General features: G+C 43.6%; 2 protein-coding genes across 6 annotated transcripts; both read left to right on the top strand.

Annotated features, from left to right (window-relative positions):
- Positions 1-3,082: 3,082 nt before the first annotated feature.
- LOC117866702 (pectinesterase) lies at positions 3,083-5,783 on the top strand. The gene is made up of 2 exons (XM_034750973.2): positions 3,083-4,210; positions 4,714-5,783. Exons 1-2 carry the CDS (start codon positions 3,202-3,204, stop codon positions 5,391-5,393), a joined length of 1,689 nt encoding a protein of 562 aa, XP_034606864.1. The 5' UTR covers positions 3,083-3,201; the 3' UTR covers positions 5,394-5,783.
- Positions 5,784-15,657: 9,874 nt separating this feature from the next.
- On the top strand, positions 15,658-21,327 carry LOC117833495 (acetolactate synthase small subunit 1, chloroplastic). Of its 5 annotated transcripts, none has more exons than XM_034713008.2 (13): positions 15,660-15,928; positions 17,235-17,451; positions 17,595-17,678; positions 17,876-17,944; positions 18,024-18,107; positions 18,189-18,341; positions 19,096-19,182; positions 19,442-19,546; positions 19,636-19,758; positions 19,861-20,013; positions 20,417-20,482; positions 20,691-20,813; positions 21,028-21,327. In XM_034713008.2, the coding sequence occupies exons 1-12, from the start codon at positions 15,732-15,734 to the stop codon at positions 20,772-20,774; spliced, it is 1,422 nt and encodes a 473-aa protein (XP_034568899.1). In that variant the 5' UTR covers positions 15,660-15,731; the 3' UTR covers positions 20,775-20,813; positions 21,028-21,327. The 5 variants fall into 5 exon arrangements, 4 of the variants coding, with proteins under 4 accessions (XP_072151650.1, XP_072151649.1, XP_034568899.1 ...); XR_004635479.2 differs by having other exon boundaries at positions 15,661-15,928; positions 20,691-20,926; XM_072295549.1 differs by lacking the exon at positions 20,417-20,482 and having other exon boundaries at positions 15,658-15,928.
- The last annotated feature ends 1,133 nt before the right edge of the window (positions 21,328-22,460 follow it).

The following is a 22,460-nucleotide window of genomic DNA, read 5'->3' on the forward strand; positions in this document are numbered from 1 at the left end:
TTTCTAGGCACTTAGGCTAGGGCGGGAGGTACGCTGTTCCTTACTGTAGTGAAGGTCTCAAATCCTGATGTACTATGGAGCCCTGGTGTCAACTCATCAAATTCGGCATTTAGATAGTATGGGCAATCTCACATTTTAAAAAACGGATCGAGGAGCTCATTTGCATCGTATCTGATCTTGAAGTGGGCCGGAGAAGAAATGATGGTTTTGAGTGATTGGGTATTTTCTGCAGTTCTGCACTAAACCATTTTGGTTTTCCAAGTCATCTGATTAGGGATCCGCTTGGTTGGCTGCCAAACTTTGTAACACCAAAAACGTTATTAGGCATGTCACTGTTTCTTACATGACTGTTTGGTTTACTGTTGCAAACTGTGGCTTGCCAAAAAATGGGACGTGATTTCTCCTCACCATCCAATTTCAATTGGTTTGGTTTTGCCTTTGGTTAAGCGATGATTCTTGTTGTGAATATATCGACTTTAAGCACCAACTGGATAGCATTAGAGCTTATCGCCTAGCTCTGACCTTGGTTCTGCTAAAAAGGAATTGCGTGGTAGTGTGGAGGAAAGCAAAGATTGAAGATTGTTCTCATAAGCATCATAGATTCCTTATTAGGTGACCACCAGTGCTCATCCCATTGTGCCATCTTTATAGATGCTCCTGCATGCACAGGAATTGCACTACAAATATCACTGCTAGTTCGACAAAGAAGGTGAAGCATGGTTAGAGAAAATTATTCCACTTAACTCGTTGATTCATAATAAATAAGTGCTAATCAAGTATCGTATTAGCACCACGATCAAATATAAGTATGATATCAATGCAACGAGGTAAAAAAAAATGGAATATCGATTTTCAGTGCAAAAGGCTACATTTGTAGTTTTTCTGATAAAGTTCCTTAAATCTGAAGCCTTGTTTTTTTCTTTTCCTTTTTTTGCAATTGAATTGCCAATCTTGAGCAAGATCGGTAGCACCAACAGGATATATCGACAATGACTACCACTACCTAGCTATGAGTTTGTGACTGCTCAAAAGCACTGTAGCTTCATAGATCCTTAGATGAGTATCAGTGCTCATCGCATTGGCATGTCATGCCATCCTTATTTCAAATCAGAAGTAAAGGTAGCCCTGAGGGCTGTTGAAGTTGCCAAGTTAGGTCAGTTACTGTAACTTGTAAATACTGCACCTAGTAAGGTAGCCATTGTGGCCTCTCTTGGATGCATGGACAGGGCTCCTACCCTTGCATTTTTGGGGAAGAAAATAAAAGCTGTTGACTGTTTTCTTTTGCTGGTTAGCACTAAAACTTGTTGTACCCTAAGTACATGTATATACAATTATACAGCACTAAAGTTGTAGAAATTAGAAACTTACCAGTTAGACAAAGCTCTAACCACTTCACCCATAACTCAGTCAGCATCTAATCAGGTCATTGGGTTAGCACACCGATCAGGATAAAAAAAACATGTCAAGTTAGTTCAGTCAATCAAGACGAGAATGGCCAAGCAATGCCTGGATGGTTAGTGTAGGTTGGTTGCACCCGCTACCTGATAGAGATTATAGCTCTGGTTTGGCATCCCGTTTGTCTCATTGAATGCACCTACATATATACTATGTCTAGATACATAGTAAAAGTTTTGCATTTAGAAAAGTCAAAAAAATACTCCCTTTGTTTCAAATTGTAGGTCGTTTTAATTTTCTAGGTTCATAGTTTTTATTAAACCATATATCTAGAAAAGCTAGGACGACCTATAATTTGTGGGCGGGAATAGTAATTTAGGATGGAGGGAGTAGTAAGCAATGTTCCCGTCGACTATAACGCAAGTGAAGAGACAATTTTTTTTTTTTGAAGTAGCAAGTGCAGAGACTTCATTAATCTCAAATTATATGTACATAGGTGTAAGTATGTCTGCATGCGCTACGTGCCGCTGTACAGTGTTTATAAAAAGGCAGTGACTCAAATCACCACATCAGTGAAGAATGATCGCAAGCTAATCATTCAGCCAGATCGGATCTGCACAGCAGGAACTTCACCATACAAAGATTGTTCCATTTCGAGAGCAGCATGTGTAACCAACACAAGAAAAAAGTTCTCATGAACGCACGGGACACGTAAGACAAATGCGAAATAACAAAACTTGATCTGCCTTTTTATTGGCTTTTCATCACCTTTGTTCGGCATGCGCCATTCTGCAGGAATGTTTTCCCAACCTTTTATACATGATGGACCATTCCTTGCTCTACGTCTGCTCATGGATCTTCTTTATAAGAGAGTTGAGCTTTTGCCCACGTCCCCACTCCCCACTCCCCACCATGCAATGCTCCATGAAAGTGGAGGAGCATTCTGAGCCATCCGATCGCAAGCGAAATGGCTGATCTATAGGCATATATGGCAAGTTCATCGCAAGTCTCTAAACCTTAACCGCATCAGCTTGCCCGTCACTGCAACAAACAATATTCGCTAGCTGAGTAAAATATACTGGCGGTTCCTGAACTTATCTTGGTGTCATCCAAGTCCCTGAACTCTCAATATGAATTGTCAGATCCCAAACTTATTTCAATGTGTCATTTGGGTCCATAAACTCTCAAAGTGCATATTTAGGCCCCCCAAACTTGTCCTCGGGTTTCATCTGGGTCCCTAAACTCTCAAAATATATTTTTAAATCTTAAAATTTGTCACATGCTACTGATGGCAATGCTTCCTTCTTGCTTGTTGCCTTCACAACCACCTTATACTAGTGATTGCACATGTGTTGCTTGGCGCTTGATTTGGGGATCTTAAAATGCACTTTGAGAGTTTAAGGACTTGGATGACACCCTTAGATAAATTGGTGGATTTTTGAAAGTTTAGAGACCCGGATGGCATCTTGAGATAAGTTAATGGACCTGAAAATGCATTTTGAGAGTTTACAAATTTAAATGACACCCATGACAAGTTTAGAGACCGCTCGTAGTATTTTACTTTTCGCTGGCTTATCGGCGTGTCTTGGCCGAACATGCATGCCTGTAGCTGTGACATGGCAAGACACTGGTGAAATGCAAAAGCATTACTCCACAAAACACTCGCAATGGTCTGTTTCCAACTGCCATTACGCCTATAAATCAACAGCAGAGACCCAAGTGCTGAACTTGCACCGAGCAAAGAAGAACACGCGCAAGCAGCTTATTAGCTTCAAAAGTGGTAGGGCAAGCTCCGGAAGAGGCGACATGCGTGGGCTACGGCCATGGTCGCGCAACATTGCGGCGGTGCTGCTAGCTCTCGCGACGGTGGTGTCTGCCACTGCCGCCGGAAAGAAAGATGAAGCGGTGGTGGCGAGGGGCAACAACAATGTGGCGGTCGTCGACGTCTCGAGGATTACTATCTCAGCGGCTGCGGCGCCGTCGAGCATGAACGTCTCAGCCATCTGCCAGTCGACGCCGTACCCGAGCGCGTGCGAGACGGCGCTCTCGTCGCCAGGGCCGGCCAGGGACGACCCGTTCGCGGCGTCCGTGCAGTTCGCGATGGCCCGGGCCGCGTCGGCGCGGACGCTGGCGCGAAACGTCTCGGGTGCCTCTCGGTCCACGCCCCACCGCGGCGCGCCGCCGTCGGGCGTGATGGACTGCGCGGAGCTGCTCGACATCAGCCTCGCCCAGCTCGGCGACGCGCTCGCCGCCGCCGCCGGCGACGCGGACGGTGCGACCACGTGGCTCAGCGCCGCGCTTACGAACCAGGGCACGTGCGCCGACAGCCTCGCCGCCGAGCCGGACTCCGCGGGGCGCGACGCCGTGCGGGCGCGTATCTCCGCGCTCACGCAGTTCATCGCCACGGCGCTGGCCCTGCACGCCAGCAAGCTCAAGCCAGACGCGAGCGGCGGCCCACCGCCGACGCCACCGGTGACGACGACGTTCCCGTCATGGGTGTCCCAGCATGACAGGAAACTCCTTCGTTCTCCCGTAGACAGCGTCGCCATTGATGCGGTGGTGGCGCTCGACGGCAGCGGGACGCACAGGACCATCAACGAGGCGATCGCGGCCGTGACGGCTGCGAAGGGCGGCGGTGGTGGCGGCGGAGGGAGGAAGGTGATCTACGTGAAGGCCGGGCGGTACGAGGAGAGCGTGAGCATCTCCAGCAAGCAAAAGAACGTGATGCTGATGGGCGACGGCAAGGGGAAGACGGTGATCGCCGGCCACAAGAGCGCCGCCGACGGCTACACCACCTACGCCACCGCCACCGTCGGTACGTGCTATACGTCGGCATCTATCTGCTCATGCACAAAAGCTACACATACCTACATGCAAAAGTTGCAACAGACCACACTTCATGTTTGGAGAGAAGAGTAAATTCAAATCTTCTTCTTTTAGACAAAGTAAATTTAAATCTTCAACCTACTTTACTTGCACATGGCCTTGAGGCCGAGGCCCAAAATGGTAGGGTTCTTGCAATTATTTGGTTTCGATTTGGTCGTTAGATGCCTGCACTTTTCTAGGCTTTGCTGCCATCTCGTCTACATGTAGCACACGAATACCAGTAGCTACGCTGCCTACGCATCAATGCATGGTTCGTGGTTGTAACAACATGGAGCACCGTCGTCAAATGCAGCGTCGACAGCGACGTTTCACTTGCCATGTCGCCCACTCTTCACCCCTTTCTCCTTTGTGCTCGACAGTACACTCTCCCATTGTCTTCCATACATTCTCACACCTTAAACCTTTACTTTGTGATCTTTGCGTGTGGTACAGCTGCAATGGGCTCGGGCTTCATCGCCAAGGGCCTCACCATCATCAACAGCGCCGGGCCAGGGAAGGGCCAGGCCGTGGCGCTGCGGGTCGGCGGCGACCTCTCAGTCGTGTACCAGTGCGCCATCCAGGCGTACCAGGACACGCTCTACGTGCACTCCAACCGCCAGTTCTACGCCGAGGACGACATCGCCGGCACGGTGGACTTCATCTTCGGCAACTCCGCGGTGGTCATCCAGAACTGCGACATCCAGGCCCGGAGGCCCAGCCCGGGGCAGAAGGACACGGTCACAGCCCAGGGCCGGACCGACCCGAACCAGAACACGGGGATTTCAATCCACAAGTGCAGGATCACCGGAGCGTCGGACCTCGGCAGCACATCGGTGTATCTGGGCCGTCCGTGGCAGAAGTACTCGCGGACCGTCGTGATGGAGAGCTTTCTCGATAGTTCGATCTCACCGGCCGGGTGGCTCGAGTGGTCGGGACAGTTCGCGCTGAGCACACTGTACTATGGGGAGTACGGTAACACCGGGCCTGGTGCCGGGACAAGTAATCGGGTGACGTGGACTGGAGTGCACACGTCACTGTCCAGGTCAGATGCCACGAGGTTTACTGTGGCGAATTTTATCATGGGAGACTCATGGTTGGGTGGCACTGGAGTGGCCTATGATTCTGGACTGTGAGGCAGGATGTGGTCTACCCGTATTTGCCATTGATCGGGAATGATTAACCATGATAGGATGAACCAATTTAAATAAATAAAAGATTGGAAAAAAAAATCTGCAAGAGCCCTGCCTTGATTTGTAGGGAAGTCACACAAGTCAGGAGTGTGAGCGTAGCCCAATTGTGCGTATCCCGTGCGTGGTGGCAGCAGTGTTGGAGATTGATTTTGTGTACCGTAAAAGAGCTCATAGCAAGCAACCGTTTAGTGGTGTAATGTTAAGAGGTCGTGCGACATGAAGATATTGATAGCAATATGGGGGAAGTTCCCATCAGGCAACATATCTCTCTTTGTCCAAATAGAAAGAAAAGGAGACAATTTGAACATAGGAGAAAAGGAGACAATTTGAACATTTCTATGGAACTCCCCTTCGGACGAATTCTCTATGCTGATGAAACAGAGCATTCTTGTTATTGCTCGCCAATGGCTATAGCAAAATGTACGACTCGTCCTTGCAAACAAAAATCTTTGCTTGCTTGGAGCTTAAGTGTGGCAGAACCATCCAGTTTAAACTGACTCAAGTACGTCGGTTAGGCCTTGGGCATCCAACACACCGCGTATTTGAATCAGTGTAAACCCGGTAGTCCATCGGGTGTCCTTAATTCACCCGAAGACTCCACATTATTGTTACATCCATACATCCAAGATCGCACACACAGGAGCTCGTTACAGACATTACAGCTTTAAACAAATTTACAGCGGTGGATTATTACAAATCATAAGACAGTTGTCTTGAACATACGATACTAGTACCTAAGAGTTTTAAAACAAACCACTTCATTTATAGTCAGGGACGGTAACATTATAAAGGCTTATTTAAACAAACGTGACTTAAAGAAACACGTCGTGCCCACAACGTATTTCCCCATCTTCGAGAGCTCCTTCCTTCAAGCATAGGCCATCTACTGACCTTCTTCAACTGCAACAAGGGTCACCCTAAGTACTAGGTACTTAGTAAGACTAACCCGTCAACGGAAAAGACTCAAGGTTATGCAAGGCTTTCTTTGGGTTTCTTGCTAACTCAGGTTAAACGAAAAAAGCTTACTAAGAGTAAATCCTTAAAAGCATGTATTAATTCAAGTTAGTTGCTAGACTTCTTATATTTCAAAGTTTGGAGTCCAAGCCAAAACAAGCATGCTAACATCATAAAGCGTTTATAAACATCATTAGCAAGCAACTTTACGATGATGGTCAGAGATCAAGCGGTATTTATATCCGTCGAGCACGGCGAGTTACAGTTCAAACTTTGGCACCTCAAAAGTGCATCAGTTTACCACGTCCCATATACTGGCATGTGATTAGTGCGTTCAAAGCTTGACCTAAAGGACCACCCATCAAACGGGCCTTAGATCCATTATCCAGACAGGACCAAAACTTCCAACTTCGTTTCCAACAACATTCATCAACATCCTTTAACATGAAACTAATGGCCCGCCCAGCTCTTCATTAAACAAGTTGTTTTGCACTCTAACAAATTTTAGATGTTGTCCTTATGCAAGTAACGAGGAATTACTTAACTTCTGCGGCACTAGCAGATTAGACTTAACCTTCTAGTTTTAAACAGGTGGCAAAGATGTCCTTAAAGCAAGGAATTAGGAATGCATAAAAGGACTCCACTCAAGTCCTAGACTTGATGCACAATCATGAAATATAACAATTTGGACTCAAATTAGCAAGGTTAAATAGGATTAATGCCCCGGGGCTTGCCTTGCTGCTCTTCGGGGTCGGCGGTCTTGACGACGAGCTCTCAGGCAGCTATGGGACCTTGCTCTACCATGATCACGTCCTCGCCTTCTTGAGCTGGTTCAGATGGGATCTCCATGTACTCCACCTCTAGCGGCTTCGAATCTACACGGAAATGATGTAATGAATGAAAAACAATGTAAAATAAGCATCCTCTTAATTTTATAAATGTTAACTTAATGAAATCAGAGCTCCTTATATTTTTTGTAGAACAAGAGTTACCCATATACCAAGGAATAATTATAAACCAATTAAATAGGATTTATCCTAATTTTAAATAAAAGAAAAGCGTTTTAAAGAATTTTAAATCTAATAAACCATTTTCATAAATTCTAAATGGTCACTTATTTTTATTAACTACAAAATAGATTTTAGTTCTTATTTTGAATATTTTCCTTAATTTTATCTATTTAAGGAGGTAATTAAAGTAAAAACATCCTAATTTGAAAGGAGGTTTAAATAAAGGAAAAACAAAATATTTTCCTATACCATTTATGATTTTTCTTGCATCACACATAAAAATATGAACTCAACATCTTTCTTCTGAGCAACTATTATTTGATCTCTAATATCTGTGGTGACCATTAGATTGGATATCTACCCTTATTTTATTATTCCAATATTCAATTTCTCCAATTCCTCACATAGCGTTCCATGTTGTACCTCTGCTCTGCTGAGTAAAATACAGTGCTACCACATTGGCTTTACCTGGCGGGGTTGACCGGCGGCGCCCTCGCCGGCGGGGAGCTTTCCCCGCGACAAGAAGTACATGGCTCGGCTCGGATTGGCACGGCGCATCCACGGGTGGAGTCATCGACGCGGGACGGTGACCAACGATGGCTAGCTTACGCGGCGGCGGCGCCGACGCACGGACACGTCGGCGGCGCGGCAGCTCCGGTCACCCGGCGACCAAAACCCGGACAAGGACTAGGCTTAGAGTACCTACGCGAGCTCGGACATCTCCTTCTCTTGCTCTTATCCCCGGCTCACAGCTCTAGCATGCTCATCCCCATCGGCGGCCATGGCCGCGGCGCGCTCTGGCTAGAGTTGTGCGTTCCGGCCACCCTAGCCCTGGGCTTCTCCAACACGCGCGCGCACGAGCACCACGGAGCCTTGGAGAGATCATTCCCGTAGCTAACTTGAGTGGAGAGGGTCGGGAAGGGAATTCTCACCGTGGGGCATCGACGGGGGCCGGCGGAACAGGGGAGGGGTCGCGGCGGCGCTGTGGTTGATCTCGTCGGGCGAGGAATGGCTAGGGGTTCTCTGAAGGTTGTCACGGTGCGGTGAGTGAGAGGAATCGACTGGCGACGGCTTATCGACGGTGAAACTGGCGGCGAGCTCTGGCGGCTGGAACTTGGGCGGGAAGCAGAGAGAATGAGCAGATGACGACGACGGCCGCAGGGTTAAACTTCAAAAACTAACCGCCTCACCGGCGTCCAGCACCAGTCTGCCTGCTTGCTGCTGTCGCACTAGCGAACTGGCGCGTGGCACGGTTAAAATTGGCCGCAGCAGCTTAAGCGGTGACCGGCGGTGGAGCTGGCTAGCAAGCAGGTGAAGCAGACAAGCTGTTTGCCGTCAGGTAGAGCTCCAAAATGCACAAAAATTCAGCCCCTTCTTTGATGATTCTTGTCCAAAATCATACACAAACTCTCCGAGAATCTTTAACCAAAGTTGTATATGTACCATAGAGCTACAATTTATAGGTAGGAAGTTTTCCCAGGGAATGCACAGTTTGGGAGATCAAAGGCTCTGAACATCACGGCCAAAAACTTGATACTTCCACGTTCAGTTTCAGACTTCAATGCTATACCTGACAGTGACCAAAACAGCATACAATTCAAATTTTGAGCTCCACACACAATAGCCAAACTCCATTTTATGTGATCAACAACTAGTCCAAAGTGTGCATCAACCTTTTCCATCAACTTTCAGAAAAACGTTTTCCAAAGTTGCTATACAAAATCTTTTTAAATCTGGATCCAAACATAGGTACTTGACCATATTTGACACTTCTCACAATTCAGTTCAAATCTGAATTTTTGAATTGGATTTGAACTAAGTCCATTTTAAATTGTCACTTTGATCCAAAATCATTTCTTTGACTTGAGGTCATCATGGTTGACTTGGTCAACTTCCAAATTTGACCTTGTTTGACCATGCTTTCATGTTCTTTTGCCTTTCTCTTTTTTCTTTATATTTCTCCTCTTTAGTGCTTAAGTGAGGTTTAATTCTTTGTAAACACCATTGGTGTTACATTAAGTTCTTATACAAGCAATTTTGCTTGTTTTTTGTTATGTACACTAGTAGCGCACATGCATGACACGTTCCACGGGGTTGTGACTCACGAAGTGCAAGAACACTTCATTCTAAGGTTAATCAGTTCGATTGCAAACTAAACAAGCCTAAAAAAGGGCCTACACTGCCCCCACTCAAAATAAGTTCCGCGAAACATTCATCACGTTTGCTCACCTCCGATCCGTTCTTCTCCTTCAAAATCATAAAATAAATTACACATGAAATTATACGAGACACCCTATGAGACCACTTGCGTGTACTGTCTACCTACGAAAAACAGCCAAACCATAAGCTATACTTCTCTGTAATGTTGGAAGGATGTCAAACCATAAGCTATACTTCTCTGTAACGTTGGAAGGATGTCAATGTACTTGTAACCAAAGACAGAATTGGACTGGTTTGATGATACACATTTCCTCAACGGAAGGTACAGCAAGTTACAACATAAGGATCATGCTTTGATTCACTTCATTCATTAACTAGCGGATGTATCTCTGTTCAAACTCCTTATTTATGAGCATGCACTTCGTCGGGATCTTCAAATCATGACCTGGAAGGCAGACAAGGTTAAATGACTGATAAATTTCTCAGGACCTGTTTGGATACAAATTCCTAAAGTTTAGGATTGTCCTAGGATTCAGAAATTGGTAGTCCTAAAATTTAGGAGAGGGCTGTTCGGATGGAATCCTAATATTTAGGATGTTAGAGGGAAAATAACTTTTTTACCCCCAATTACTCCTCTAAATGCTCCTGCACTGTTCACGTCATTAAATGCTTGGGGAAGGCAACAGGGGTAAAGGGGGTTTGGGGACCACTTTTAGGGCCTGTTTGGATACACACTCATAATCTTTAGGACTTCACTTTTAGTCCACTTTTAGGACTTGTGCATCCAAACATATGTCATAAAAGTGCATTCATAATGTTTAGGAGTGTTGTTTTCATTAGGAGGATCAAACCATCATAATGGGTCATTTTTCTCCTAAAAGTGGTCCACAACCCATCCTTTACTCCTATTGCCCCTCCTCTTCTCTCTCCACGGCGCTAGAAACAAGGCAGGGTGGAGTAATTAGGGGTACAAAAGTCATTTCCCCTCTAACATCCTAAAGATTATGATTCCATCCAAACAGCCCACTCATAAATTTTAGGACTACCAATTTCTAGCTCCTAAATTTTATGAGTGTCCTAAAGTTTATGAGGGTGTATCCAAACAGGCCCTTAGGAGAAAAAGGACCCATTAGGATGCCTTGGACCTCCTAATGAAAATAACCCTCCTAAAGTTTATGAGTGCACTTTTAGGACCCATGTTTGGATGCACAAGTCCTAAAAGTGTCCTAAAAGTGGAGTCCTAATATTTAGGAGTGTGTATCCAAACAGGCCCTTAGCATATCCTGCACTTGTATGTTATGCAGGACTAATCTGAAAAAATGACATGTGATTCTTTTTCTTTTTACCTCAAGAGGAGGAGTAGGAAACGGAGGTTGTGTGCAGTATCTTCCCAAATACAGCATCACTGTTGCGTCGTATTCCCCCTCCTCTTCAAGTGTAAGCAGATCAACGATGCACTGCATCATCCCCTTGACATTGGTCTGCAACGTTCTCACCTCCTGGCAGCAGATATCATCTTTACCTGGGAGTATACGGGAGGGATTTGTTTTCAGGATGTAGGGGTGACACACATCCAGAATGTAGTTCTTCTGTCTTTTTGTACATCGACCCTTACAATTACAACATCCACTCACAGGATCAAGGGAAACTATTGCGAACACGAGTAGAAGGAGAACGGCTGCTTTCCCAATTAACATCTTGGTGCTAGTTTTAGCAGGTGCTGACCCAACTGGGTTAACGAGAACAAGGACCCTAAGCCTAGTGTTATGCATAGAACTCCCGCGTACAAATGTGCTCCTACATATAGGAGGCAAATAATGCAGCGGGGGCATTAGAAGGGTTTAATGCTTTTTTATGCGTGAATCTTTGATTGAATAAAGTATGTTTGAAAAAAAAAATCTTTGATGATCCAATAATGATTTGGGGATAGATACCCTATGGAGCAACCTAGATGCAATATCATTTATGAAGTACCGGTATCCAATACGGGATGTTTGGTTCCACGTACTAAAGTTCAGTTACTACTTACTATCACATCGAATGTTTAGATACTAATTAGGAGGACTAAACATGAGCTAATTATAAAACTAATTGCACAGATGGAGGCTAATTCGCGAGACGAATATATTAAGGCTAATTTCCAAAAAAATTGTTCGTTTAGCCTCTAAAACTTGTCCCACAAAAAGTGTTTATATAACTTTAAAGACCATCTAACAAATACCCTCTTAATACCTTCTGGCGGAGTTAACGAATCGATTATTAACTTCCACCATTGATGTCTGATCCAAACTCGCTAAATAAGAAAGGCTAATAGGTCCGACAATTACTGCAAGCGTGCAAGCATAATTAATACTACTCGGTAATTCATCCGATTAAGAAAAAGTTATTAGGGGTACTTTGAACTTTTAGCATTGCTACTATCTTGTCTAAAATTTTCTAAACAAACTGTCTTTGTGGGACAGAGGGAGTACACATCAAAACTGGCATAAAATTATTATAGGTTTAACTAAATTTAATTTTAATTGGTATTAACTATGTGATCATATGCCCACGGGCCAAATAAAATGTAGTGATAGTACAATGTAGTCCACAGTGTAGTGAATTGGGCGGTTCCGTCGCCCCCTCCCATCCTCCCATCACCCCCTCCTCGAACTAGCGCCACCACCGGCCCCAATCTTCGACGAAAATGGCTGCGCCGAGGCTGCAAGACGATAGGAGAGACCTCTCTCCGCCGCCGGCCATCGAGTCTCGCCAGGCTCTGCCCCTCTCTGGCCTAAAATGGCTCCCGCCGTGCGGATGATGGTGTGGCGTGGCACGGCATCGCCACTGCGTGAGCGGATGATGCTCCCGTGGCCATAGTTGGCGGTGCCCGAGCCGAGCACGTCGTGGCGGGACACCGCGGCAGGGTGGCCACGGAGTAGGAGGAGGGGAGCGGCTTGGCGATGCAGCCAGAGGGGCAGATGTTCCCCATCGGGAGAACGTTGGTGAGCGGCGAGGTGGCAGAGCTGGAGCAGGTGCTGGTGCCGGAGGTGAAGTGGCTCCTCTACGAGGCAAGGCCGGAGGTGTGGGAGACGGAGCCGGAGGAGCCCGAGGAGGAGCTCGGGGTGGGGTGCTTGGAGGAGGAGGAGTGCAGGAGTGGGGAGATGGGCGAGAGGCGGCCCGACGAGAGCATGCTGGGCTTATTGGTGGAGGAGAGGAGCACGCCGCCAGGGGCTCCCCGCGTCGCCTCTGGGAGGCCGGAGGAGGAGCTCCAGGAGGGCCCCGGTGCTGCTGCCACGCTCGGATCTAGCGCCAAGCGGCCGGGCGGCCTCCCCGCGCAGCATAGGCCCGGGCTGAAAAGGGCGGCACGGGATGGCTCGCTACTGGCCCGGAAGGCAAGGGCGACGCCAGCTGCTTCATCCCTACCCCCTCCCGCTCCCTTGTGCTCTCCGGTGCCAAGCTATAATTTTTCTGGCGTAGTTCGTCATCATCCGCAAGGCAAGCACGAGGAGAGGAAGGGAAGGGGGAAATAGGAGAGACTAACATGTGGGACCATTCACAAAAGGGTAAACTAGACTATTCACAACAAGTCCTCAGGTTTCTGGAGCTGGAACACTGCAACCAGCCAAACACGTACAACAACTCCATGTTTTTGCAGAGTTGGTGGAGTGGAGCTGCAAAAGGAAGGAATTGCTGGAGTGGAGCTGTGTTTTTTGAAGTGGAGTGCTGCCAAACACCCTCTAACTATGTGATCCTATACCCATGGCCCAAATAAAATGTAGTGATCGTACAATGTAGTCCACAGTGTAGTGCTCAAAAAGCAATTAATGCCACCACGTAGGGAAAGGGATTCAAAGATAGTAATGCCTTTGTAAACTGGATATGGTCACATTTATTTGAATTTAGAAACCATGTAAACTGGATATGGTCACATTTATATGAATATATCAAGATTACAAGCCATGCCATTGCGATATGCTGAAATTAATATATAAACAACCATTCAATTTATTATACCATAGGCCAAGCCTCTATATAAACACCATCTAAGCAGAAGTACAAATGCAAACTTCCTCTTTTTCTCCTCAGTCATGGCAACCACCAGAAGCGGCAAGATGAGGGCTGTGTTCCTGGTAGCTGCTGCTATGTTTGTTGTGATCGTGTCTTGTACACTCTTTTCCACCACCTATGCACGTACGTACCTATTTCAATTTGTTCCACAAATATTCGAGCGTTCAAAATCCACTAACCAAATTTTTTTGCAGGTTGTGATCTCATACCGGGAGGAATTTGCAGTGAAGAAAACTGTCACGTGGAATACTGCGGAAAGTTGTACGGCCAAGAACACCGCTACGAAAAAGTGTATTGCTTGAAGACTCCTCCTTTCCCGGATCAGTGTTGCTGCGAGGTTAAAGTTGGTAGCCCACCACCATCAGGACACCACCCGAGTCCCCCCAAGTCATCATCCAAGCCCGGTGTTGATGTGAAATAGCTGCGCTGGCCCATGACGGTTTCCTTGCTTTGAGCAATATCTACAGGCCAACTCTGCTCTTGCATGTAATGCAGCTAAGTTACCCGAAGCAAATGCAATAAAAGATGGTTTTTTGGTTATCTTAAGGCCTTCAAGAAACTTTGAATTGGCCCCAGCAATATTTATCAGTATAATTTTATACTTTAGCACCCCTACAAAATGACGCGGAGGTTGTCTCGCATTCCCCGATTTTCTCACCCCTTATGAAACAGATAGCCCCGTACCAAGGGTGGGGCTTACATGGCGGCGAGCGAGTGCGGAGCATATTTATTAGCATCGGACACGACCCGAGGTCGGATTTAAAAAATCAGGAATCGGAGACTATAATGGCTCGATTCACTTAAAAAGAATCCATGCAATCGAACCGGTAAAAATCGGTTGACCCGGCTGGTTTCTATGGATTCGAAGAATTGGACTGGTTTCTAGTAAATAAATAATAAAGACAACCCAGCTCACCAAAAGCAACTATGAGCCCGCCAACATCACATAATATGGGTCTGCATAAAATCCATAACTGGGGAATATAATGATCCCAATCAGCAGAAATCCTGAGGACAAAAACAATAAACGCAAGCCGGGAAGTACCGTCTTGTACGCTGTTTTGACTTTTCTATGCGCATATTTTTTTTAAAAAAAGTTCAAATTACTCCCTTCAAATATAACCAAAGTTTGGATATCCTACTAAAGTATTTCTTAGTTTAGTTTACCCCCTAAACTATGTCATTTGGTTTAATGCAATTTGTTTTTTTTTCCATGCACAAGTGGAGTCTTAAGTTCAAATTTTGCAGGATGATAGTAGACATCATAAGACTTGTTAGAAAAATATATCATAATTTTTTATCATTATTTTGAAAGGGTAGGATATTTAATAATAAATTTTATCCTTGAGATATAAAATTATATAAAGTAATGATGAAAAATTCATAATTTTTTATATAGATTATGATGTCCACTACTACCCTACAAAGTCTTAAATTAAATCAACTTGTGTATGGAGAAACAAAAATGACAAAATGCATTCGGGTAAGTTGAACCAAACAATATAGTTTAAGGGGTAAATTGAACCAAAATATAGTTTAGGTAGTAATTTAAATTTTTTCCTATCAGATTTTTCTAATTATATATGGGGATCTAGAAAATTCAAAACGATCTAAAATTTGAAACGGAGGGAGTAACACCCATAAAACACCCCTATAAATATAAATCAAAACTTAAACTCTACACTAATCAACTTGCATGAGGATAATGTTCTATATTCACAAGAAAAAAGAAAAGAAAATTCACATATTTTTCTGAAGCAAATGCAATAAAAGATGGCTTTGTATTTGGCCCCAGTTAGTAATGTTTATTCCAGCACAATTTTACTTTGTACCCCTTGAAACTTGAAAGTGATTTGCGGACGAGATTATCTCCCGTTCCCCAGTGGCCCAGTCAGTACAGCGAACGCGGTGGGGCCCACATGTCGGCGAGCAAACGCAGCGGACAGCCTCTCAGCCGGCTCCTCTGCCGGTGAAGCAACAGCTCATCCGCGCATTGACTACCCCTTTCTATCCCCTCTCGCGTGTGGTCCCGTTTCGCGATCCCCAAAGCCCTCTCCCAAAACCCCCGCCACCGCGGCGTCCCCTCCCGGCCTCCCCGCCGCTAGCCATGGCCGCCGCCGCCTCGGTCGCCCCACGCATCGGCCTCGCCGCCGCCGGGGCTGGGTCCCGCGGACACCGCCGGCAGCCGACGCGGAAGCTGGGCTTCCCGGCGGGGCAGAGGGCGCGTTCCGTGGCCGTCGCGGCCGCGGCATCCCCTCCGTCGGCCGGCGGGGTGACGCCGGTGCCACCCCGCTCCAGCCGCTCGTAAGACTACCTTCTCTTAGAATTTCCTGCGGGATCTGGTTCCCTACGGGCGTTTAGTGGGGGACGCTTGCAGGAGCCCCTCTCGGTTCGAGCTCTGTTTATTTTCTCCCCCATTTGTAAGGCGTTGTAGTACGGCACGGATGAGAATGTGTCTCGTGCGAGGAATTTAGCCGAGCTTTGTCGGTTGCGGCTGTCTGGCTTGGATTTAGCTGAGATTTGTCAGATGGATCGTGCTGACCTCATCAGCTGGTCATTTGCAATCCTGCATCGCCATGCCTTTAATTAGATGTGGTCACTCATATATCATAGGCCATTTTAATACTTCTTTAAGGGACTGAAATCATTTCGATCTTGATCATTCGTGAGGTTTGGTTTCAAATATATTGTATACATTTAGGGTTCATACTAATATGAAACTTTTTTTTTCTATCTTTGATATGGAAAGAATTGAAGAAAATTAATGAATTAATATGCAATCATTTTCATGATATCATTATGTATGTATGCCATGTAACCTGATGGCCGTGCTACTGTATGATTGATATTAACAAAGCAGATTGAAAAACTAAAAAAAATGACAAAAAGGATTAATTCACATGACATAAAGAATTAATGGGTTATTGAATTCTGTGATAAAGTATATCATGAGACCATGAGAGGTGTGCATGGAATGGTGAACAAGGTTCCCTTGAAATCCAGAGTGATCCCAGGATTATGCCGTGGGATTACTCTGTTTTAATTACTTTCCAAATTCTCAGTTATTTTGCAAATATGGGCTTGAGTCAGGGTTGTTTCATTTCTTTACTTTTTTTTCCCAATTCTTCCTTTCTTTAACTTATCATTCGTCTTATTTAATGAAATGACACAGCTCTCCTGCACGTTTGAGGAGAAAAAACTTCTTAATTATTATGTAGAACTCTAGATTGTCCTAATGCGACCAAGATCGCAAAGGAAAGCCATTTGTAATACAAAAATGCCAATTCAAATGGTTTGTAAAATACATTATGGTGTGGTACCTTTTTAGATAAGCTGCCAAAATAGGGAATGTTTCTACCCTACATTGTCAATATATGTTAGCAACTGGAACTAATGATCCTATTGGCAAATGTGTTGCAGCCTTAGTGGGGATCTTTATGTTGTAGCATCCTTATATTGTAAGTAGCATTCTTATATTGTAAGTGCTGTAAATTGTTCAATTCTGTGGCAAAGCATTATTAAGCATGTGCCCCTAATAAGTTATTATTAACAGTTGTTACTGCACTTTCTCATTGATGTGCCTGGATGAGTTTTCCTTTTTAATTTGTAGGTCTATAAAGCGTCACACGCTATCAGTTTTTGTTGGTGACGAAAGTGGGATGATCAATCGAATTGCTGGAGTTTTTGCTAGAAGAGGATATAACATCGAGTCATTGGCTGTTGGGCTGAACAAGGATAAAGCATTATTTACAATAGTAGTGTCAGGAACAGACAAAATATTGAACCAAGTTGTAGAGCAACTAAACAAACTTGTTAATGTTATAAAGGTCAGTATTTTTCCTTATAACATGTGACTTACAAAAATGATTGGTAACTAATATGTCACAGAAGTCATTGCTCTTTGTTTTGGCCTGAGTCAGTTCAACAGTGTATCTTGTATTCATATCTTAACATTTGGATTAATAAACAGGTTGTTGACTTAACAAATGAACCACAAGTTGAAAGAGAACTGATGCTTATAAAAGTAAATGTGGAGCGAGATAAGCTGCCTGAGGTATAAGCATACAAATCTTCCTAAATGTATCTGCACTTTCTGGCCTTGTAAACTTAAAAGTTAACATTTAATATGGGTCATTTTGGTAGCAAGAAATATATAAATTGGCAACAAATCACAAATCAATTCTGCAGACCTGGTGCAAACTAGCACATTAAACTTTATTGTTTAGCTGACATCTCTAGTTGTGAATGCAGATAATGGGTTTGGTTCGCATTTTCAAAGCAGAAGTGGTCGATCTTGCTGACGATACACTAACTATTGAGGTAATGTCCTTGGTGTGTCTTGACTTGAAGATAACTCATGTTGTTGTGCTTATGGTTCTTTCCTGTGATTACGTTCAAGGTAACTGGAGATCCAGGAAAGATGGTTGCAATACAGAAGACTCTGAGCAAACATGGGATCAAAGAAATTGCTAGAACTGGCAAGGTCATTCTTGTTCAGAAAATAGTGAAAAATTATCATGATCTTGTTCTACACTAGACCTAATGAACCTTATTGATTTTATAGATAGCTGTGCGCCGTCAAAAAATGGGAGAAACTGCTCCATTTTTGGGGTTCTCTGCAGCTCCTTATCCTGATCTCGAAGTGACAATACCTTCAACTTCTCGACTTAGCACTGGAGTGGATGCAATCAATCAGAATTCCAACGAATCTTCAGGGGTAAGAAACCACAATTGTCCTTTTACCTGGTAATTGATGTACTATGTGTTTAGTTTCTCAACACTTAACAGCTAGTTTTGCTTGGTTGCATTGAATAAATTTGCACTCACGCTTCCTGTTGATTAGCTTCACATGAACGATTTGTTCTTTTGATTTGGTTTTAATTGCTGTTCGTTCCGTTGATCTGGGTACTAAATACCCATTGGTCTTTATGAAGAAATGGATTATTACATGTACATGTACATGTCATGACATCACTTACATATTTTTATATTTGCATAAATCTGATATTGCACTCAAATAGTGCTAATTCATTACTTAATTTGTCCTTTGTATTAGACTGTATTAGGTGCTACATTCCTGGCTGGCCCCGGCTGGTCCTTTGGGCCGTGGGTGGTGCTGCGCTGGCCTGTTGCCGTGCCCAACCCCCTTGGGTCTCTGGTAGATTAGGCAAGGGCCTCCTTGATTGGTGCTATCTATAAACGAAACCCTAAGACACCCTTGCCTGTATATGTATGTCTGCTATGCACCTCCATTAATCAATCTACTAATTCCCCAGCCATACTTGCTTTCACTTTGGACACTTAGTGTTTTGGTTGTATCATTAAATTACTTAAATATAACTAGTTAGAAAATGCTCGCACATTCTTTTTTCTTTGTCAGCATAATGTTTTCTGGAAATACCTTTTATCGTCCTCACAATGTTAGTTTGAATTTGGAATGAGGGTTTTATATGAACTTTTCTTCTAAACAGGGTGATGTTTATCCAGTGGAGTCTTATGAAAGCTTCTCAGCAAATCAAATTCTTGATGCTCATTGGGGTGTTATCACTGATAATGATGTAAGCTCTTGTATTCTAATCACTTTGAACTGTTTGGTGCTAGCTAGAAATGATCTGCATCTAGTTCCACCCGTCCTTTCACATGAAGTTATGTGTTGCTAATAGTTAAAAAACAAGACTGCAAGAGTACCTAGAATCCAAATTTAAGACTAGTTTATATGACTAAATTACGGTTCGCAGCGAAGAATTATAAATTATACTATACCGCAGTTAAATGTACCTATTTACGAGCTAAACTAATAATCTCTTGTTGCTTCAGCCAACAGGGTTTTGTTCACATACTCTATCGATTCTTGTGAATGATTTCCCTGGAGTTCTCAATGTTGTAACAGGTGTTTTCTCCCGAAGGGGCTACAATATTCAGGTTCTTCAAACTCATTTAGTGTTCTGTGCTCCCTTTAATTAGATCATTGCAGGGTCCAGTCCATGTTAAACTGTAAACATCATTTTCAGAGTCTTGCTGTTGGCCCAGCTGAAAAGGAAGGAACTTCTCGCATCACTACTGTTGTTCCTGGAACTGATGAATCCATTGCCAAGCTAGTACATCAACTGTACAAGCTCATTGATGTTTATGAGGTCAACATTAATGATGCACTTTGCATGATTGTGATAGAAGTAAAGAAGTTGGCATGATTGTTATAGACAAAGTCTTGCTCAAATTCATTTTTGGTTTCTCAGGTCCATGATTTTACTCATTTACCATTTGCTGCTAGAGAGTTGATGATCATAAAGGTTGCTGCAAATGCTGCAGCTCGAAGAGATGTCCTTGATATTGCTCAAATATTTGAGGCCCAAAGAGTTGACATATCAGACCACACAATTACACTGCAGGTAACTGTTACTGAAAGAACTTTTACTTGGACAAGCCCCATGTCATTGTAAGATTCTTTAGTGTACTTGATAATTTAGTGGACTTGATGTACAACATATTGATGTACACAATAGAACGTCATATTGTTCATCTAGTATGTCATTTTTTATGCATCATGTAGTAGTAGTCCTACCAATGAAGGGACTAGTATATTGATGCTGATAGGTGAAAAGTTGTCATATATTAACGTATTTTTGGCAACCAGCAGGGTGATTTGAAATTTATAAATTTTGAACTCGATCAATGATTATTTTCCTTCTTTATTTTTTATTAATAAGCATTCATATCTTCACCGATTTCTTTAATCAAACATGTTTCATTAGTATCATGCTTGGTGAACAATAACCTTGTTGGCTTGTGCAGCTTACAGCAGATATTGACAAAATGGTTAGATTGCAAAAGATGCTAGAGCAATATGGCATCTGTGAGGTTTGTATTGACTATTGGCCTTCTGATTCGGATTCGCGGATATCTGCCATTACCTTACCCTTTTCATGCATTATCTTTGAAAAAATTTGCACAAGTTTTTTTTGTTTGTGGAGTAGTGACTCCAATGATGTTTGTACTTTAGCAATCGTTAGGAGATGCTTGAAGTATATGCCATTAATTCTCTCCTGTTTTCACATGCCTCCTGCAGGTTGCACGAACTGGCCGGGTTGCTCTGCTCCGTGAGTCTGGAGTCGACTCCAATTACCTCCGCGGGTTTTCCCTCCCTGTGTAGTTCACCATTTTGTCAACATACCACTCTCCACGATTTCAGGTCGACGCATCCATTGTCTTCTAAGAATGGTGCAGGCGTGCAGCGCTTCTCTTTATCTTTGGGAGTGACTGTAGTAGAGAAGAATTATTCAAAGACCATAGGAAGAATATCCTGTACGATCGTGTTAGTTGGTTAAACAAATGATAGGTTGTCTGGACTGCTATGTGCTTATGCTGTAAGTTTCTTGCTTATGGAGGTGTCACTTATTTTGTAGGGGAAAAAATGGAAATGCCATGCACCACCCAACGGGATGTTAGCAGACTCAGAAAGTGACGAGGGAAGGAGAGAAGCCCGGGGGACTACGGGCCTGTTTGGTAATAAGGTGTTAAAGTTTAACACCTGTCACATTGGATGTTTGATGCTAATTAGAAGTATTAAATATAGGCTAATTACAAAAGTAATTGTACAGATGGAGTGTAATTCGCGAGACGAATCTATTAAGTCTAATTAGTTCATGATTTGACAATATGGTGCTACGGTAACAATTTGCTAATGATGGATTAATTAGGTTTAATAGATTCGTCTCGTGAATTAGCATGGGGTTCTGCAATTAGTTTTATAATTAGCTCATGTTTAGTTTTAATTAGCATCCGAACATCCGATGTGACATTGTTAAAGTTTAACACCTCGTATCCAAACACCCCTGCATTACACAAAAAGCAAAACGGCACCAGGACCGGAGGGGCTTGACGTCGAGGTGACGAGGTGCGCGGGAGGCTAGTTCGATGTTTTCCACCGAGCTGCCCGGCGATGTCACGCGGATAGGCGGCGTGTGTTGAAAATCATGACCCAGAGCAGACTCAGAAATGAAGAAATGTCACGCACTCTTACCTTTGGACCGCGTTAAGGCGCGACCGATCGCTCGACCCCTATCATCTTCCGCCACATACTTCACATACTTTGGTAAGCATGCGCTGGTTGAAAGGAATAGCTCCTGTTCCTTTCAAACTACATCATGGATGACATCATCAAGGTGATTTTGATTTAATTTCTTCAATCACCCGTAACTCTCACAAACGTCCGTTTTCAAATCCGATCTGTGTACACCATTATGTTCCTCGTAACAAGATCTATAAAATAAGATCCGTTTATACCATTGTGTTCCTCGTAACAAGATTTAAAAAAAGATCCATACCTGATAGGTTTTGAAGCGTTTTGACGTGACAACCAACTTACATTGATTGCACTGTACAAACTGTATAGCAGTTTACATATGAAAACTTATGCATAGGTCAAGAAACAACTTTTATAGATATAGTGTAGCATATTATGTAGAGGTAATGTATCAAACTTATCTAAATACTATATAGCCACATATATTATGTGTTTACTAACCTAAGTAGCAAATTTATGTAGAGACAAATTTATCAACTTATAGAATGTGTAACCACTTGTGTGCAGAAACTATAACAACGTATATAGTATGTCTGATATCATAACCTATGTAGAGACAATGTAACAACCTACGTGGATATTTTAGATAGCTAATAATATGAGGGTAAAATTTATAACTATAATGCATGTACATTTAAATCTTATTATGCGTTTGATAACAAGTTGTGTTGTATAACAATGTATTAATTTTTGTAAAGTTAATTTGGCAACTTACTTAGGTACTATATAAAATAATATGTTTTGAGGAAAGGT

The sequence above is a fragment of the Setaria viridis genome, chromosome 8 (genome assembly GCF_005286985.2).
Source record: "Setaria viridis chromosome 8, Setaria_viridis_v4.0, whole genome shotgun sequence".
Classification (NCBI taxonomy): Eukaryota; Viridiplantae; Streptophyta; class Magnoliopsida; order Poales; family Poaceae; genus Setaria; species Setaria viridis.

What these genes read in the sequence shown, in the direction of transcription:
- LOC117866702 (XM_034750973.2), top strand. Translation starts at nt 3,202, where the DNA reads ATGCGTGGGCTACGGCCATGGTCGCGCAACATTGCGGCGGTGCTGCTA. An exon ending in CTACGCCACCGCCACCGTCG is followed by an intron (nt 4,211 to 4,713) that starts GTACGTGCTATA and finishes CGTGTGGTACAG; the next exon opens with CTGCAATGGGCTCGGGCTTC.
- LOC117833495 (XM_034713008.2), top strand. Translation starts at nt 15,732, where the DNA reads ATGGCCGCCGCCGCCTCGGTCGCCCCACGCATCGGCCTCGCCGCCGCC. An exon ending in CCACCCCGCTCCAGCCGCTC is followed by an intron (nt 15,929 to 17,234) that starts GTAAGACTACCT and finishes TTTAATTTGTAG; the next exon opens with GTCTATAAAGCGTCACACGC. An exon ending in GAAGGGGCTACAATATTCAG is followed by an intron (nt 19,547 to 19,635) that starts GTTCTTCAAACT and finishes CATCATTTTCAG; the next exon opens with AGTCTTGCTGTTGGCCCAGC.